At 43.7% G+C, this 19,308-nt stretch overlaps 2 protein-coding genes across 3 annotated transcripts in view; one reads left to right on the top strand and one right to left on the bottom strand.

Moving 5' to 3' along the window:
- Positions 1–5,173, bottom strand: part of exd3 (exonuclease 3'-5' domain containing 3) — a 54,464-nt gene extending 49,291 nt beyond the window's left edge. The window contains exons 1-4 of the mRNA XM_080846919.1: positions 5,150–5,173; positions 2,865–2,936; positions 803–867; positions 10–357 (exon numbers count right to left, since the gene is read on the bottom strand). Of these exons, the coding sequence (XP_080703045.1) occupies positions 10–357; positions 803–867; positions 2,865–2,889 (438 nt within the window). The 5' untranslated portion in view covers positions 2,890–2,936; positions 5,150–5,173. The remainder of the gene's footprint in view (positions 1–9; positions 358–802; positions 868–2,864; positions 2,937–5,149) is intronic.
- A 1,266-nt stretch (positions 5,174–6,439) lies between these two features.
- On the top strand, positions 6,440–19,251 carry cdc37l1 (cell division cycle 37-like 1). 2 transcript variants are annotated; one of them, XR_013968813.1, is made up of 8 exons: positions 6,440–6,687; positions 8,138–8,422; positions 8,829–8,922; positions 9,212–9,327; positions 10,299–10,421; positions 15,379–15,632; positions 16,629–16,700; positions 17,508–17,557. XR_013968813.1 is itself a non-coding variant. In XM_080846921.1 (8 exons), the coding sequence occupies exons 1-8, from the start codon at positions 6,577–6,579 to the stop codon at positions 17,619–17,621; spliced, it is 1,089 nt and encodes a 362-aa protein (XP_080703047.1). In that variant the 5' UTR covers positions 6,440–6,576; the 3' UTR covers positions 17,622–19,251. The 2 variants fall into 2 exon arrangements, 1 of the variants encoding a protein (XP_080703047.1); XM_080846921.1 differs by having other exon boundaries at positions 15,379–15,552; positions 17,508–19,251.
- The last annotated feature ends 57 nt before the right edge of the window (positions 19,252–19,308 follow it).

Below are 19,308 nucleotides of genomic sequence, written 5' to 3' on the forward strand. Positions count from 1 at the left end.
TCCTCTCACCTCTCTGTAGGAGCAGCAGTCCCACAGATAGCCCACGTGTTTCAGCAGCACACCACTCTCTAGGCTGCCCAGCTGGTAGATCTCCAGCAGGGGCTCCATGTGGCCGGGCCGAGAGTCACATATGAGCCCCAGGGCCTGCCTCTGCAGCCCGGGGACCAGCTCGGCCGGCAGCCTGATGAGGGAGGCCTGGGGCTTCTGTGGCCTCCAGCGCAGGAATTCGCCCAGGATGAACTGGCCCAGGGTGGAAGGTTTGCCCTTCTGGGAGCCGGGGCAGCCCTCAAGCACCTCCAGGAGGCCGGCCAGGGGCTCCCCCAGCTCCGAGAAGCCCTTTGCGGCCACCAGGCGCAGCTAAGAGGTGAACGCGGGATGAGAGACAGAGAAACAGCATGACAGACTTGGATTTAGAAGTAGTTATTACTAGAGCATTTGGATGCATAAATGCATTGATAGTCTGGGGTCACATCTAGGGTCACAGACACACATACCAACATGGTTGTTTGGCCTTGCACGTCAGGTTTATATAGTTATGGTGTTGGTATTTAAGCAAGCAAAAGTAGAAGAGAGAGAGAACAAAGAGAAAAGAGGTGGTGACAGCAAGAACAACAGTAGCAATCTAGACCCATGCACCTAAGAAACTAAACACTCTGATCAAACATGTAATTGAATGCTTGTGCATACTGAGTTTCATCTGACAGGAAATTCACAAACGCTCAGGTACACACACACACACACACACACACACACACATTGGAAAGTGAAACAGGAACAGTGTGTGATTGTGGCTTTGTCTTACCCCCTCCATGTCTTTGCAGGTCCACAGTTCGAACAGGCGGTCTCTTAGGTCACCCGGGTCAACACCTGGGATTTGCACACGTGATACGCCTGGGGTCAGACAATGACCTCTGGCCTGATGTAGCTGTCATTTCACTACGCCATCCCACCAACACTCACCTCACCCACCACTGTGTGTGTGTCTCTCTCTCTCTCTCTCTCTCTCTCTCTCTCTCTTTCCTTTTCTTGCTCTCTCTCTTTCCATCCTCATTCTTTCCTTCTTTCTTCTCTTCCCTTCTCCCTGTCTCGCTCTACCTCTCACACTTACTCAAGGGGCAGATAAGATCGCAATGCTTTTCACATTCTTCTGGCAAATTCTGTTTTCTTTTTTTTTTGTTCTTCCCTTTCCCTTTTGACAATGCAGTTTAGCTCAATGAGTCTTTTTAAATCACAAAGGTACTCGTTAACCGCTTCTTTCTCTTTCCTACTCTCCACACTGTAACATGCAGTAACCTCCCAAACTATTTGAACCACGTCACAGAGAGAAAGAGAGAGAGAATGGGGGGGGGGGGGGGGTCACAAAATTAACATTTAATATGTGTGACGGCGAGAGCAGGGGGGGCTATTGTTGTTGGAGAGGTGTTGGGCTTTGTGATCGGGAACGATTTTAAACCCCACAATCCTGTGAGATGAGACATTTTTGAGGAGCCGAGGGGAGGGGGGGGGGGGGAGCGGGGGGTTGACTGGGGGAGCCCTGGTAACAAAGGCGAAACAGAGGGGAGGTATATACCCTCTTTGAGACGACCCAAATGCAACAGCCTCCATCATGCTGTGTGGCCTACACCTCCCAATTCTCTGCAAGCTACCCCCCTCCCTCCTCTCCTTCTCTCTCCATTCTCGCTCTACCTCCCTCACGCCCTCCCCTCCCCTTCTTCCCAGGGCCTAGTTTTCCTGTTCCCCTCCCCCCTCGGCCCTGTGTTTGTCTCGGATTTCCCCCGGAAAGGGCAACACGGTGGTCACGGTGTTAAAAAATCAAGCCTTCCTGACGGACAGCCTGGGAACGCACACCAAAGGGCTTTTCTCTCTCCCTCTCTCTCTCTCCCTCTCTCTCAACCACACCTTGGGGCTCCCTGCATTCCTTGCACCTCTCAAACACCTAAAAAACTCTATCTCTCTCTCTCTCTGTCTCTGTTTCTCCTTTTCTCTTAGCTCAGCCTACTTCAGCAGTGCAAAGCAGTTGGTTCGCTTCAGCCCTGTCCTCCCCCAATGTCCCCCCCCCCCCCCTTCTGTTTTAGTGTGGTTGGCTCTGCACACAATAGCCAAGCGGCACACATCTCACAACCCCTCCTCCCTCTACCATTCCTGAGCCCCCGCTCCTCTCCAGGATCGAGGGGCAAACTGGGACGGAGGGACGAAGAGGAATGTGGGATATGCAGACCCCTTCACCGTCACACCGGAAAGTTCCAGAGAAAATACGACAGGTGAGTGCCTACAGTCACACCCCTGAGCGTAGAAGCATTAAGGCATACTGTGATATAACACTATACTCTATGCTATACTGTTACCCCACGATGTGAAACGGCAAACAGATCACCGATAGAGACCCAACACCCCAAGATGCGAGCTTTGAAACCGCAGAGACATGCGTGACATTTCGGGGAGGAAATCTTTTCACATGAGAATTTAAAACTGAGCTGACTGCGTTTTAATAAATGTTTGCCTCTCAAAATGAAAACCACAGACATTTAATGAAGGAAGAACACGCTTTCACAACAATAACATCTCTGTATATGTGAGAAATTATCTTGCAGACATATAAGATTTACTTTAATGAGCTTATTGTGGTGGCACAATAAGACCTGTTTTCAGACACATATTGCATAGTTTTAAATGCCAAATAAATTCCTATACTTCCAAACATTTTCATTGCAGCTGCATGTCCAAGAGACCTAATACTGTGAACAGTCTAAAGCTATAAAGATATCCCTGGTTATAGAGGCTACAGCTGGTATACATGACATTATGGGCTTGTGCCTGCTTGTGCATGTGTTCCTTCTCACTGGTATCTCTGCATGGATACTCACCCACAGGTCGCGGGGCCTGACTCATACTGCTCGAACAGGGGGGCCCCTAAGGGAGACAGACGGTCTAGCACCCTGGGAAAAAAAAGACAAACCAGACAGTCATAACCCCCAAAACATCGAGGCCATGACTGGCTGTGTGCTCAAGTTCTAGTAAGAAGATAGGTGGTGGAGCTGCTGCCAAGGCTGATAAAAATATGTTCATGCCGTCAATACAATGCTTGGCACAAGAGGATGGCGATGGTGGGTGGTTGTTTTACTGCAGACACAACCGGTAATTTTTATCTATCTGTCTGAGAGACAAGATGGGGGTTGTACTCAGACAAGGGCTGAAACACTTCGTGCAATCCAGCACAGTTGTTATGTTGGCAGTGGCCTGATTTAATGATTTCATGTGGTTTGTACTCTTGTACATTCGCGCATGAAATACTTTTTCCTCATGTTTTATTGGCAAGTCTCCAATGACTTACGGGGGGAAAATGTGGTAAACACCTTTGGGCTTCCATTTTTGCTGTTATCCTGTCAACACCAGTCAGTGCACAACAGATAAGAAGTAGGAGACTGCAGCACATGGCCATAAACGTGACTACCTTTTGCCTTAATGAGCCTTAGTAAGTGATGAGAAAAATATAAAAAAAAAGTGCCTAAGGTGTCAAGACTCAAACCACTTGAGCCTGATCCTACACGTACACATACTCTCTGTCTGCCTGTCCCTCACAAACACACACACACACAGACTCTCTCCCTGTGGGAACAGCAGCCCAAGTAGAGGCTGGCTGCCAGCTGGCTAGGCGACGTGCTTTTTGAGGCTGAGGATGTTTTTTTTAGGTCTGGAGTCTGGACTGTTTCTCTCCCTTTCTCTCTGCAGTCCCGGTGGGAGGCTCCTGGCACTCAGCTGCGCAGTTTACGGGCCAGAGGTCCTCATGGACACTCCTCAGTGCTCTATCACCACCATCTGGTCACTATATGTCATTGCATTCAGGCAGTTCTTCAGTTTCCCCTTCAGTTTAATTTAACACACTTGTTATTTATTGATTTGAATGGAAAATGATATCAGTGAAGGTGCTTCCTGGGTATACAAGTTACAACCCATAGCCACTGTGAGGTTGGCACACTGCTCCACCAGTTGAACTACAGGATTCACAGGTCTTAACAATACAACACCTGCTACAGGATTCACAAGTCAACAATACAAAACATGCCAATGGCATGAAGAAAGCATCTGATGGCGAAATGGCCCCAAAAAATGCATTAAGTATTCGTATATACGAATGGAAGAGATCCAGTATTTTGGAGGGTATTTGCATTTTTTCCTGTGAAAACCCACAGGGTAAATATTTATCCTAGCAATGTAAATGTTAACCTTTCAGGTTTTAAATGTATTTACAGTTAAACACGAGGTAGGCCTACTTGGCCTGCATTCATAGGTAAACTGCGAGTTACACGAAAACATGCCTAAAAATGAAGGAACATTACCCTGTTAAAAATGTTTAATAACATTTATCAGTAGTCTGTTTAAACTTTAAAGTGTCATAGGTGCAGCATATATCATTTAGTTATTTTTGATCATGTGCGATCAAGAATCATTTCAAAATCCTTCCTAGTCTCACTTATCATGTGTTAACTTAGCATCAGAAGTAGCACTGATTTTTAGCTAACTTCAGCATTCCCACCAGAATGAAAGGTCCGATAAGGAACTTTCAAGTTCAAAATGCAAGTAAATACCTCGAACAAATAGGCCTAGTTCCATCATCCGATAGAATATCTAAGACGGCCGACAAAACAAATTTAACGGGTCATTTATATATGAATAATAGACATACATAATATAACATAATTATTCACACGATACAGAAAGTTTCATACTGCTTTGACAAAACTTTCCCACGCTGTTAAAGTCATTCACAGCATACAATAATACCATGGTGAGCTAGTTATTGCGGAGGACAGGTACTAAATCCGCTTACAGCTGACTCACCGTGACATAACATACCGTCAGAGACAACAATGACGTGGCTACCCTTTAAATAAATTGCCCAATTATATATTTCACCAAATCAACAATGTATTTCACTGTTGAGTATGCATGACAGTTGTCACTGACAAGTGTTAGCTAATGTTAGCGTTTAGCTATCTAATTTGAGAACTAGCCAGCATGGTCATGTTGACTTCTGGTGTAAGCATTCCGTTCCTAAGAAATCTGAGTAATCCCGTTTTGTTTATCAGATAGTTTCATGATATGTAGAACATGCGAATACAATTCACGTTAACATCAGAAACTGACTTACTCGTTAAACTTGGACACCTCTGCTAACTACAGGATTTTTTTGATTACGCTTCCGTTACTCAGGACCGGAACACTTGATATCAGGTGATGTTTCCTACGTATGGTAGTTGAAGCAACACATCTACTGATGTTTGGATGTTGGGATTTCCATGCGACCACAAGAGGGGGTTGTCTCCCTCTAATTGAAATTTGGAGCTGTGGCTTGGGTGCTGTCTGTCTTTACCACAATTTACAATATTTTGGCCACGTTCCTATAGATATGTCTTTAAATCTTTCAAAACTTTAGGCTTCATAATAGGCTCCTAATAATGGTAATACATGTGGCAATTCAGTTGTAGGCTAGTAATGATGAGGGTGATGGTGTGCCAGTTTTCTGAAATGGTCATAGTTGTTATTATAATTATACGCTACTGTCATGAGCACAGACAGGAGACTATAAACTGTCAAATATGCAGACAGGAGACAACACAACAGGTTGAATTATTTCAACTTTTGGAGGAATATGGTACTGAATAAATGACTTAATTCCATTGAGTATTCATTGAAATATTATGATCCTGCATTTGTTTAGTTGAATGGATCTGATGTCATCACCTGATATGATACGAGCCAAAAGACTGAGTACACCTAGATGTAAATAGGATTGCCTTCATATGCCACAGTTTTTCAGAACTGACCACCCTGGATGTACAGACTATTTGGTAACATAAACTTTTCCAAGACATGAAACTGCCCAAACTATGAGTAACGTGGCAAATACATATCTAAATGATACAGTAACCTAAGATGATATTTATGTTGAACTCCCTTACCATATTAATTTTCACATTGAAAGAGAGTCCCCTTGCAATGGAGTTGAATTAACCTTTCCTCTGATTTCGGGCTGGCCCTTATAACAGACATAGGTTAGAGAATTTAGTTTTTTTTTCTGATTGTCTGTCGTTCACACACTGCTGATGTTTTTCTTGACCACTTTAAACTTTTGTAATAAGCTTCTAGGCCTCTGTTGACCAACAAGCAAGTTACACATGTATGTGTTGTATTCAAATTACATCCTGAAGTGTTTAAGAACATGTTTATGTGGGAAAACCTGGGCCGAAAGGCCGAATTGAAATAAAAATCTTCCATCAAATATGGGTCAGTCTTCTGCTATGGTCCACTGTGGCAACCATAGACAGTAAAAGAGGGTGACAACCATAGACATTGAAAGAGTGACAACGCGATCCAAACTGGTGAGTCACATGACCAAAGTTAGAACCCACGTGGTTTGTGAGTCAGTAGCCATGGAAGTTGTCATCGTGGAGCAGTGCTGATGTTTTCAAACCGAAAATGGACATTTTAAAAGGCCTGCATGCCTAGCAGAGTGCTTGGCCTATGTGGGAGAATATTTTTTAACGTTATTCTGTGATATAGGCCTAGCTTCAGACGATGGAGTGGCAGGGGAGTGGAGCGTCCAACATAAGGCTTCCTGTGGGCGAAAACTGCAGCAGCGGTTCGAATGAGTTTCAACATCTTTCGACTTCACAGCTACTGCTTGGGGTAAACTTCTTCACTTTGCAAACTAATACAGTCTGCTGATATATAGCTCAAACATTAACGCTTAACGTTAAAATAATAACACTTAGGCTATGGTATTGTGAATCATAGGCAGGTGGCACTTATGCTAACAGTAGCTAGCCTGTCAAGTTGGACAAACCCCACAGTTCGCTAGCTACATGAGATAGCATGACAAATAGCTGGAACATGGATTGCAGCATTTTATTGTTGGGAGTACGAAAAACGTTACCCCTGAACGTTTTACCCTGCCAGCTTTTGGAGCCTTAACTAGTGAGATATCACATATGCTCCGGTAGCAACTAAAAACATATTTTCAGATGAAGCTGTCCGTTAGTTGCTGTCCTGTGTTGACTCGCTATTCTAGGTGGTGAAGTATTTGCTACGCAGCAATAGCGTTGGCAAGTACTTTGTTCCCAGGTTACTGCAGGCAAAATACCTTCACCCTTAAGTTATCACATTTAAAGTTTGATCAGTTTGTAAAGCACAATACGGTGTTTCCTTTGTGTGCCGTGAGAAAGCTGTCCTCGTCAGGTAAAGTAAAAAAGTGCTGTACCTTTAGCACCGCAGCATTTTACGAACCACACCTCTTCATAGCAAAATGTATGTGTTAGATGAAAAGTGACTCGGGCTTTTCCATTAAGCCCAGTTGCTACAACAAAATAGTTTTCAGTGTATGAAGCTGTTGTAGTTGCATGCTGTACATGAGGTCATTCTTCATAGTTAGCTGCGACATCACAGTATTTTTGTGAGCTTACAGTTATGTTCCGCCAGCTGGACTTTTTGGATGGCAGACGACGAGAGGGTATTCTTGGCCCATTCTGTAAACCGCATTAAAAGCCAGCATCACGCAAATGTGGCCATATATTTTCCATGCCCCACGCCCACAGTGCTATAATAGTTCTCTTTTGTCGAAATAAACCATTTTGTTATATAATTGTGACCATCCAGTGCAAAATACGATATCAAGTACTATATGTATTATCACTATGGTCAAGGGTTATGAGCCGAGGGTATACTTAGGCCCAGGTAGTGTGCATCTCTCTATAGCCTGTGTGTGAGAGATAACTAGTTAAAAGCTGTCTGTTTTGTTGTAATAGGAAAGGAAAAGATATTGGAAAAAAGTAGTCCATGCTTGTCCGGAAGTTATGACACTGATGCTTCAAGATTTAGCCCCTTACCTCACTGAAACTCATACTGCCTACCCCCACCCCAGGGCATGTGGCTTAATTTGGATTTATCTTGGGGTCAGAGTATATTTTTACCCCAACACATATTAATATCTGTGTATTTGTCTGTATATGCACATACGTGCTAATTTGTATGGATTTGTGTGTGTGCACAAATGTATTCATTTGGTTGTCTTTGTGTGCACAAGTGTATTCATTTGCTTGTCTGTGTGCATCCTCCCCTCCCCGTCCTTGTCTCCCTCCAGGCCAGTGCCGAGAGCATGGCTTCGCTGTGCCAGAGGCAGCAGCGGTGTGTGAAGGCCTCTATCGTGTCCAGCTGGCAGCTGGTGGAGGCGCAGGATCAGCTGTGTGGCCTGGAGCTCCATGGCTCGGAGTCAGCCGAGCAGGAGCGCGCCCGCACCGTCGCCTCCTCCGCCGAGCTGTCACAGATCGAGCAGGAGTGGCGTCTGAAGGAGAGCATGCTGGGAAGCGGGGACCCAAGTCGGAGCCCTGAGCTGTGTTCCAACGCCAGCCGAGACGTTTTTGACAAGGTCACCGAATCAATCGTTTAAAGCATGGTGTTTGTGAACAAGTAATTTTATTCTGCTGGGGAGAGATGTGACATGCATTCTGGACACATATCTTGAATTGAAATAGAAATAAGTGTTTCCCATCGTATGTTTATTTTTGATGTACAAACTAGCAGAAATGACACCTGTTGTGCTGACATGCCTGTCTTCAGTTTTCCTATGTAACCCTTCAGCAGGTACCCTCACAGTGTTGCGTTTAGAATGTTGTCGAATGACCATTCTAAAGAATATCTAGGTCCATGGAAATTTACAATCTCACATTGTTGATGAATGCATTCTTTTATTAGAATGTTTAATGTGTATAGAAGCTGTGAAGATATATGTTGTGCATATCCTATAATAGGATTGTGTTCTTCATGTGCTTCAGAGTATCATTAATGTGCAAAGCAGCATCAGCTACATGGATCAAGACAAGAGCAAAACATTTGTTCAGAAGCACGAACCAATAATGAAACATTTTGGTGAGTTGTTTAGACAGATCTAATTTAATTATAGCTCAGTTATCATCTCAGAAATGCTCCAGTCTGCACTTCCATAGAAGTTGACAATAAAGAAAAATGTTGGAGAAATAAGTGCAGCTATAAAATGTATGCAGCAAAAATTGTATTGTGTGTGTGTGTGTGTGTGTGTGTGTGTGTGTGTGTGTGTGTGTGTGTGTGTGTGTGTGTGTGTGTGTGTGTGTGTGTGTGTGTGTGTGTGTGTGTGTGTGTGTGTGTGTGTGTGTGTGTGTGTGTGTGTGTGTGTGTGTAGGCATGTTGAGGAGATGGGATGACAGTCAGCGTTTCCTCTCTGAGCATCCCCACCTGATTTGTGAAGCGACTGCCAACTACCTGATCCTGTGGTGCTTCCGACTGCAAGCAGAGGAGGTCAGTTAAGTACATAACAGGAATGACTACAACCTCGTCCGTTTCCGGAGACACAGAGAGCCCTCCCCGTCATGGCAAACCCTCCTCCAGCACCTCTCCATAGCCTGACGTGCACCTCCCAATTTTTTTTAACTATCCGTCTCCGTCAATCCGTCAATACATCACTGTTTGCCTTGTGGGGAGTAGTAAGCCAACATTAGATAGCTGGCTCAGACACCTTGCAAATCCCTAATCCCTAAGCAAAAAAAAGTCAAACAAACAACTTTTATGTACAAATACAACCAGCTAAGGAGTTTGGTCCGCCGCAATCATTTTTTTTTTTTAAATTGAATTGCTTAAATTGCTTTGCAACACCCACAACCGTCGGAGAACCATAAATGAAATTGAATCCGTCGAGACAACTGCATGACCATGGAGAAACGGAGTTGCAGAAGAATATTGAGCCCTTTAGACATGAGCAACTCGCCTTTTGTGTTAATGAGTAGATGCGTACCATAATTACCCTTTGCATGAATTTGTTGAGTTGAGTAGTCTGTTTTCTCAATGCTTGTAGTCTGTAGGAAAATTTGACATTTGTGGGGCAATGGATAAGCTCTACCATTTGAAGAGCATTTGAAGCCATTGTTGTCAAAATAGTCCTCCTTGTGTTTTAGCTGCATTACCTGTACAGTGAGTCCAGTAAGATTCAATGCAATCCCGTCCTTGAAATCATGTTTTTTCGTATTGGCTTACAGTAAGCTTGCTCCTTTAATTAGATGTTTGAAAGCTTAACGAGGCTGTCCAGTCTGACCTCCGACTCTTTTTGACTCTCTTCACTATGTCTTCATGGTTGCTCTGTTGGCCAGAGACTTTCTGTTCTCTTTTGGCCAGGCTGTTTTCAAGCTGTGCGATTCCAGCACTTATCATGTCATCTATGTGATCTTGTCCTTGGTATATGAAAATAATGACTTTATGTTTGTGGCCTACGACAGAAGGAGGCGCTGATGGAGCAGGTGGCCCATCAGGCCGTTGCTATGCAGTTTATTTTGGAGATGGCCAGCACCTCCCAGCAGGACCCCAGGGGCTGTTTCCGGCAGTTCTTCCAGAAAGCCAAAGTAAGTCATCGCTCCATGGTATTATTTGATCTTTATTAGCCAGCAGAGATCTCCCTTAGTTTAAAACTCTCACAGTTTTATCACAGAGTCCTAATACATTGTGTGAGCTGACATGAATTTATATAACATTAAAAGTTAGAAATTAGTAAACATAGGTTGAGTTTAAATATTATTGTACTCCATAATAAAAAACACTGTTTTACTAGTAAAAACAGTCGAGACATTCCTTCAAACAGTAAAAATACCACCAAAGAATATAGAATCAGGAAAAAAAATGGTTTAAAAAAGAAACTGGTGATGGGGAGTACTGTAGTTTGAATTATGCCTGAAGAAAGTAATTAAAAAGACAATGCAAGCACAAAGCCAGATAGAGTAACTTCTAACAAAGAATGCAGTAATTAATGTCCTTTACTGCAGGCACAGTTAATTATTGTTTCAATGGAGTGAAAACCCAGACATTCCTTAAAATGACTCTGCCTTCTATAAAGACAGCCGCAGAAAAAAATAAGAGACCACTTCAAATGTATCAGTTTTTCTGGTTTTACTATTTATTGGTATGTGTTTGAGTAAAATGTACATTTTGGTTTCATTCTATAAACTACTGACATCATTTCTACCGAATTTCAAATACAAATATTGTAATTTAGAGCATTTATTTGCAGAAAAATGACAATTGGTCAAAATATAAAAAAAGATGCAGTGTTTCCAGATCTCAAATAATGCAAAGAAAACAAGCTCATGTTTAATGTTAATACTAATGTTTTAACTTCGGAAGAGTTCAGAAATCAATATTTGGTGGAATAACCTTGATTCACAATCACAGCTTTCATGTGTCTTGGCATGCTCTCCACCAGTCTTTTCATTGCCGTTGAGTGACTTTATACTACTCCTGGCGCAAAAATGTAAGCAGCTCGGCTTTGTTTGATGGCTTGTGACCTTCCATCTTCCTCTCGATCACATTCCACTGCTTTTCAATGGGATTGAGGTCTGGAGATTGGGCTAGCCATGACAAGGTCCTTATCCGATGGTCCTTCATCCACAGCTTTACTGACCTGGCTGTGTGGCATGGAGCATTGTCTGCTGGAAAAAAGACTCCTCAGAGTTGGGGAACATTGTCAAAGCAAAAGGAAGCAAGGTTTCTTCCAGGAAAACTTTGTACCTCGCTTGATTCACGTGTCCTTCACAAAGACAAATCTGCCCGAGTCCAGCCTTGCTGAAGCACCCCCAGATCATCACCGATCCTCCACCAAATTTCACAGTAGGTGCAAGACTCTGTGGCTTGTAGGCTTCTCCAGGTCTCCGTCTAACCATCAGACGACTTCAGTCCGCTTTGGTTCAATCCTTATGGTCTTTTACGTTATATATATTCGTATGTCACAAAATACATCTCAATAATGTTAAATGACTAAGCTTGTGTCCTCTAGCCATGCCAGTGCTTTGGTGTTTTCAGGGTAGACAGTGCCTGGAGACCAGGGCACTGGTACTTGGTGCAGTCATTTATGATGTGATCAGCTGTTTGCCCCTGTGGAGCCACAAAGCAGTCAGGGGCATCACATCATCCTGTGCATGTTGGCTCTGAAGCGTCCATGTCCTGTCCGCCATCTGTTATGTCCTGCAGGCCTTGTGGACGGTGTTTTGATGTAGCCATGTAGCTTGGTGTTGGCTGGGCCCCACTGTTTGGTCCATTGTGTGATGGTCCAGGACCCAGGTGGCTGGCCATTTGCCTCATGCAGCAGGCCCCGAAGTCTTGCAGAGATTGGTTCCCTCGACGGTAGGCGTGGTGGAGTAGGTGACTGGCTCTGCGTTGAGCTCTCTGTGCAAGGTTAAGGCAGGCTGCTTCACGACAGATTGCTGGTGGTGGGATTCCGCTGAGGATTGGTAAGTATGAGGTTGGTGTAGATTTTATGTATCCTGAAACTATCCGCATGCTGTGGTTGAGTGCTGTGTCAAGCTTGGAGGTGTGAGTGGATTTGCACCAAATAGGTGCACAGTATTCTGCTGTTGAGTAGGCCAGTGCTAGGGTAGCAGTCCGGAGTACAGGGAAACTTGCTCCCCACGAGGTTCCGCAGAGACGGTGAATGAGGCAGTTTCTTGCTTCCACCTTGGCTCTGACTTGCTGGAGGTGTTGTTTATAGGTGAGGCTTCTATCCAGAGTAACACCCAAGTATTTTGGTGACTTTTCAAATGGGATGATGTTTCCTGCACATTTGACTTCTAGTTGCGTGTTGGCTAGTCGGTTGGCAAGATGGAAGGTCCTGCTGACCGTTTTGGTTTCATTCATTTTCAGTCGCCAGTTGATAAAGTATTTGTTCAGATTAGTAAGATCATCAGTTAAGGTGTCATTCAGTGAGCTAAAAGGAAGTTCCGGTAGTTAGGAGTGCGATGTAGTCTGCATAGGTGTGTTTTTTGCTGCTTGTTTTTTGGTAGATCAGAGGTATAGATGTTGAAGCAGATTGGAGCTAGAACAGATCCCTGGGACACGCCATTCTTAAGCATTTTCTTTTTGTTTTTTTGATGGTCGATGTGCAGTGTGAAGCTTCTGTTTGTCAACATCTGCATGATACGTTTTACCATGTGTTTGCTTGGTATTGTTTGTAGCAGCTTCAGGGCAAGGCCACGATGCCATATGGTGTCATATGCAGCACTCAGGTCTACAAATACTGCACCAGCCTTTTCTTTGCATTGAAATGCAGTTGTGATATCCTCAGTAAGTCGGGCAACTTGGTCAGTGGTAGAGTAGCCTTTTCTGAAACCGGCTTGTTCCTTAGGGAGGTTCTCATCAACGGTGTCATAGATGCGGTTGAGGATAAGTCTTTCAAGGAGTTTGAAGCTGATGCAGAGTAGGCTAATTGGTCGGTAGCTTTTTGGATCATCAGCAGGTTTGTTTGGTTTGAGTATGGCAACTATTTTGGCGGTGCGCCAGATCTTTGGGATCTTCACTGTCCTGAGACAACTATTGAAAAAGTTCTTCAGCCATAGTAGGGTCAATTCTGGGAGGTGTTGGAAGAATTCTGGGTGTAGGGAGTCTGGTCCTGGAGCTTTGTTTTGTTTGAGTGTGGCAATGGCTGCTTTGACCTCAGCCATGGAAAAGTCAGAGCACAGATCTTGGTCAGCTGATGGTGCGTTCCATGCTTCTTTCAAGTGTCTATTGATCTTGAAGGTAAATTCCTTGTTTGGTGTGTTGAACTTCCCATTATTTATCAGGTTGTTAGCTATGTCATTGGCCTTAACTGGAGCTTGTGAGGTGAAAGGTTTGACATTTCCAATTAGCCTGTTCAGTTTGCTCCACGCTTGTCTGCTGGAGTGTGTGAAGTTGATATCTTCAGTTTCTTCTATCCATTTCTCTCTGCGTCGGTTGTCAAGATGGTTGAGGAGAGCGGTGGCAGCCTCTAGGGATTCCTCGTAGGAGGTTGCATTGTCATGGGTTTTGACACTGGAAGAAAAACTTGCTTCCTTTTGCTCTGACAATGTTCCCCAACTCTGAGGAGTGGTTTTCCAGCAGGGCAATGCTCCATGCCACACAGCCAGGCCAGTAAAGGTGTGGATGAAGGACCACCAGATCAGGACCCTGTCATTGCCAGCCCAATTCCAAGACCTGAATCCCATTAAAAACCTCTGAAATGTGATCAAGACGAAGATGGATGGTAACAAGCCATGAAAGGAAGCCGAGCTGCTTGAATTTTTGCACCAGGAGTAGCATAAAGTAACCCAACGGCAATGTGAAAGACTGGTGGAGAGCATGCCAAAACACATAAAAGCTGTGATTTTAAATCAAGGTTATTCCACCAAATATTGATTTCTGAACTCTTCCTAAGTTAAAGCATTAGTATTGTGTAGTTTAAAAATGAATATGAACTTGTTTTCTTTGCATTATTCGAGAGAAGACACTGCATTTTTTGCTATTTTGACCAATTGTCATTTTTCTGCAAATAAATGCTCTAAATGACAATATTTTTATTTGAAAATTGGTAGAAATGTTGTCAGTAGTTTATAGAATAATACTAAAATGTTCCTTTTACTTTAACTCATACCAATAAATAGTAAAACCAGAAAAACTGATAATTTTGAAGTGGTCTCTTAATTTTTTCCGCGGCTGTATATATATATATATATTATTATTTTTCACAAAATAACTGTAGAGGGTTACAAAGTGCAGTCCAAAGACACAGACTAAATTAATCCGCACTGGAGAGATGAGATGGAATGCCCTGTTTCCAACTCTTTTGAGGTGTGGCTAGTTGGCTGCCATTTGGCAGTTCCTCAATACTTATTAGCACTATTATGTCTCTGCAAACTGGCACCGTGCGTTCTTGTTGAAACTTATGCCAAGCACAGCACCATCAAAATGGAAATTAAAAATTACCTTTGGGTCAGGTCTCTTCGTATACACACAGTGTAAAAGCAATGGTCCCAGGGCAGACAGATTCAAGGGTCAGACAGACCGATCCACACCCTTTGATAAGGTTAACCATGTCGATGGATGAGGTCTGAGGCACGCACACATGGCATTCTGCTTGCTAAATCATTTTGTGATAACTCTATATATAAAAATGAAAAATTCAGCTCATTTGCGCAAGTTTATTTGAGGCATCACACTAGTAAATTCTTTTCATCTGGGGCAAAACTCCCATTTCATTGTAAACCTAATTATAAGTCCAGTAGCCCTGAGCGTTGACAGATGATGGGCCGTTATGAAAGGAAATCATCATCTAAAAATAGTTAATCAGACCAACTGTGACCATGTGTGTGTTGGTAAAAGCCTGACCTAACTACCCCCTCACCGTCACGAAAAAAGAGTGATATTCCCCATCTGACTGGTTTCTTTCGGGATTTATTTTTAGCCAAGGACATTTAATTCCAAAGGTTTGTTTGTAGACAACCCTAGATTTATCAAGGTGTCGTAAACCACACACACCTGGTTTTGACAGGTTGCACTGTTTCTTTCTTCCTGTTAAAGGCAGGACAGGAGGGTTATTTGGATGTCTTCCAAACTGAGCTAGAGGCCTTCAAGCGGAGAGTAAAAGAGTACACCATGACGTCCAAACTGGAGACTCCCAAAGCCAGTGAAAAGCAGCCCCCCTCCCCCCGCTGTCGCTTGGATCCCAAAGAGGTTCTCGAGTCTTTGCCTCCGGTAGGATTTCCTGGAGAGTTCTTACATGGGGTTCTGTCTGTGGTGTTCTTGGAAAGTTCTGATATAGGGTTCTGTCTGTGGTATGTTGGCTGTACTTTTAATGGATTAAATGTTCACTTCAATGAGCTTAAAATACATATACTTGCACACACACACAGGTATGCACACACACTCACACTTATGTGTACATGTACAGAGAGAGAGAGAGCGAGAGTGAGAGAGTAATGAAATTAATTTGGTCTGTGCAATAGAGACCATTTTCACAAAGGATGTGTCATCTGATTTGGCTTGTTTACCCAAAACACAGGCCATTGGGCATGGTCTTCTGACTTGGAGAGTCAGACGAGTTAAGGTACAGTGGACACATACTTTGTTGTTAAGTTATATAAGTTATTACGCAGTGGTTTGGGATCATTGTTCAAGAAGGGTATTAAAGGTGCTATATGTGAATTTTTGTCCTATCCTGATCCCATCCACTGTTATAACAACCCTTTGTACCTCAAGGGGCTCCAGTGAGTCACTGTAAAAAAACAGCAAAGCACGTGCCCACACTGTCAGGAAGGGTGCTTTTACTCGTCAAAATCCCATATCAGAGGCTAATGAGCGTTAAAGTGTTTATTCATTTGTGGAGGAATCAAACACTCCATTTTTCAACTACAGAGCCTCAACCCATTTTTACCCTGAATTTACTAATGGACCCAAGTATGCATGGCTATTATGTTGTTGGTGTTAACCGGTAGCTCAGTAGCAACACCTTCGGTTAACACGAATGGTTAGCCTATCAACTAACTCTAAAGCTCAATTGCCTAAATGAAGCTACCTACAGGAGTTGGCTGTCCTCGAAGTTAATGTAACATAAATATCAGCTGATGTTGATGGCCTTGAGCCTTCACCACCTTCAGCCTCCGGTGAAGGGAGAGGTAGGGGTGTACAAACCTAGTAATACACTGCCCCCAATCTGCCTGCGGTGGGGAGTATGAAATAATTGATGTTGCCAGCTGGCAAGTAGTCAAGCTTACATATATCCCCTTTATCTTATGTTGCTTTGTTGTGTGTTGTGTGTTGTCCCGTGTCAGGAGCTGAAGGCAGGACTACAGCTTCAGGACATGCAGATCCTACAGAACGTCCTCAGCACAATGAACCCACAGGTCAGGCCTTCCAGCTTCCACAGATTAACCATACCATCAAAATTCTTTTAGTATCCTGAAGTTGAAATGTAACCTTCAGTAAACCCTGACTGGGGTCGTAAAAGAGCAAATTCTTGAGCCCGTCTGCTTCCTTAAACAGGAAATGGTGAAGTCACTGCACTCGAAGGAAGAGAGTTCCATGCCAAGTCTATACAAAAGGGGGACTGGGTATGAGAGGGGGGGGGGACTCTTTCCTCCCACATTTAACAGAATATAGAGGGTGTAATGGAAAACCAGGATGAAGGCCAATGAGGGACGAGTGGCTCGGCAACAGACAGTTACATAACAGCCGTAATCTGCTTTAGCAGTCAGTTAATCTTGGCGCAGATACTTCCTCCCCCCCATGACAATGTAAAGCTTAATCACACCCTTTAACAGCCTGTGCTCTCTTGACTCGATTGATGAAGCGTGTGTGTGTGTGTGTGTGTGTGTGTGTGTGTGTGTGTGTGTGTGTGTGTGTGTGTGTGTGTGTGTGTGTGTGTGTGTGTGTGTGTGTGTGTGTGTGTGTGTGTGTGTGTGTACACAGTATATATACAGTACACATATGTATACATATATAGTATGCATACAGTGATGGTAGATGGGGAAGGAAACAGCAAGTCAGGCTTATTGCATGTGAATTAGTATTCCAATCACAAAGAAGAGTGCTTTCTTTCTTTATCTTCTCTGTCTACTCATTTTTCTTACACATTATCACTTCCCTTTCCTTCTTACTCAACTTGCCTCTCTCCACACATCACTCTGACCAGTTTCTTGACATGTCACCAGGTGGCAGAGTACCACGTGAGGCGTTGCCTGGAGGCGGGGCTGTGGACTAGCACTGAGCGACTGTTCAAAGAGGACACCACAGAAGCAGAAGACTGTCGCATGATGGAGACGTAGTATCGGATCTGAACACATACTCCAGCGCCTTCTCCTTTTATTTCTCATAGGATGCAAACGAATAGGAGAAAAAAAAAACATAAAACAGAAGAAGGGTTTGAAGCGGAAGAGGAGGAAGAGTGCTGCAGTCCTCACAGACTATTTTCTTTGGTATTTGCGCCTGAATGTGTGCTGCACTTTATATTTGTTTGGAAGAAAAGAGCAAGTATTTTAAAGAACAAGAAAGCGGTATTTTTTTAGGCACTTCTGTGCTTACGGTCATGTGGATTACCCGTGGGATGTGACGCCCGGTGTGCAAAGCAGCAGGCCTTCTGTGGAGATGAGGTTTTGCGAGGTTTAGTCGGTACTACAAGGAGATGCCTTGATATTTTTAATTTTCTTTGCTATCTTTGTTATTCTTTGTTCTCTTTTTTTTGTGTGCGAGTGTGTGTGTTACTGCTCATTTTTCTCCATGGCTTTGTTATTTACGAGGGAAAGTATAAAAGAAAAAATGACTTATTTAAAAGCAGAAAAAACTGTCAGGCAGCACTGCATGCTATACTTCACTGCCCAGCAGCTGTGGTGGCTCAGCGTGCAGTTTTTAACTCCAAGCTGAAGCTGCGGAGTCATGTCCCCACGTGAGGCCTCGAGACTACAGCTGTAGCAGCACCCCCACCCCATGCAACGTCACCACTTGCATGACTCAGCAGGACTGCACAGGCACTGGTGAAGGACCGCTTGGGGAGGTTGTGAATGTTGGCAGGCCCATCTCTGTCGCTGTCATGCATCACGAGCAGCTGCCAAGCACTCGTAACACTGTGGAGTTTCATTAAAAATCTGTCTGTAGCCTAATGGTTGTCCCAGTTCGCCCAAGACAAGTTATCCTGATTCATTCAACCGAGGAAACACAAACACATGAGCTCCCTCTCTCCAGCTGTTGTTTATTTCTTGGTTAGTTGAAGTGGCAAGGAGCTGCTAGAGAATCATCTCAATTCATGTCTTACGTTTTTTTTTTGTTTTTTTTAAGCCTGATTTGTTCAAAGGATCCTATATAAGCTGCTGTCAGATAAATGAAGCCAGTTAGATTTTTTTAAGGACTCATGGTGTGAACTTGCTTGAAGAAAAATATGCTTTTGCTAGTGTACTTGCCATTACTATTAAGACCTGTCTTTCCAAAGACAATAAACTGCTCACTGAAAACCTCTGTTTTTCAGGGATGAAATTGAGGGTAGCCTGATTGATTTACGTTTCCTCTTCGGAACAGAATGTCTTCATTAAGTGTGGTAATTTCAAAGGAGCCCTTGCAAGTGCTTGGCGATGCATGAAGCGTGGTCACATCTTAATGCAGACAGCAGGGCACTCTGGAAAAGATCTGGCTACAATGTGGCCATCAGGGTCCTATCAGGGCCAGATCAGTGCCATTGTCAGCTGCTATCAAACTAAGAAGTGACGTCTTGGTGTTTGCTGCACAACATGAGGAAACCTGGAGACAACTCCAGCTGCTTAGTTTCTGCAGTGTTCATACGTCTCTTAGTAGTAATGGCAGCGGCGGTGGGAGAGCCTGTTCCTATGCTAGACAGCTTAACAGGGTGTAGATGACTTTATTGCCGAATATCACTAAATGTCTCAACACTCTTCTGTGGAAGACGGATTACTGCAATAAATATTAATACAAACAAGGTTTGGCGGCGTTTCGTCATTGATCAAA

This window comes from Sprattus sprattus (assembly GCF_963457725.1).
Source record: "Sprattus sprattus genome assembly, chromosome: 11".
NCBI lineage: Eukaryota > Metazoa > Chordata > Actinopteri > Clupeiformes > Clupeidae > Sprattus > Sprattus sprattus.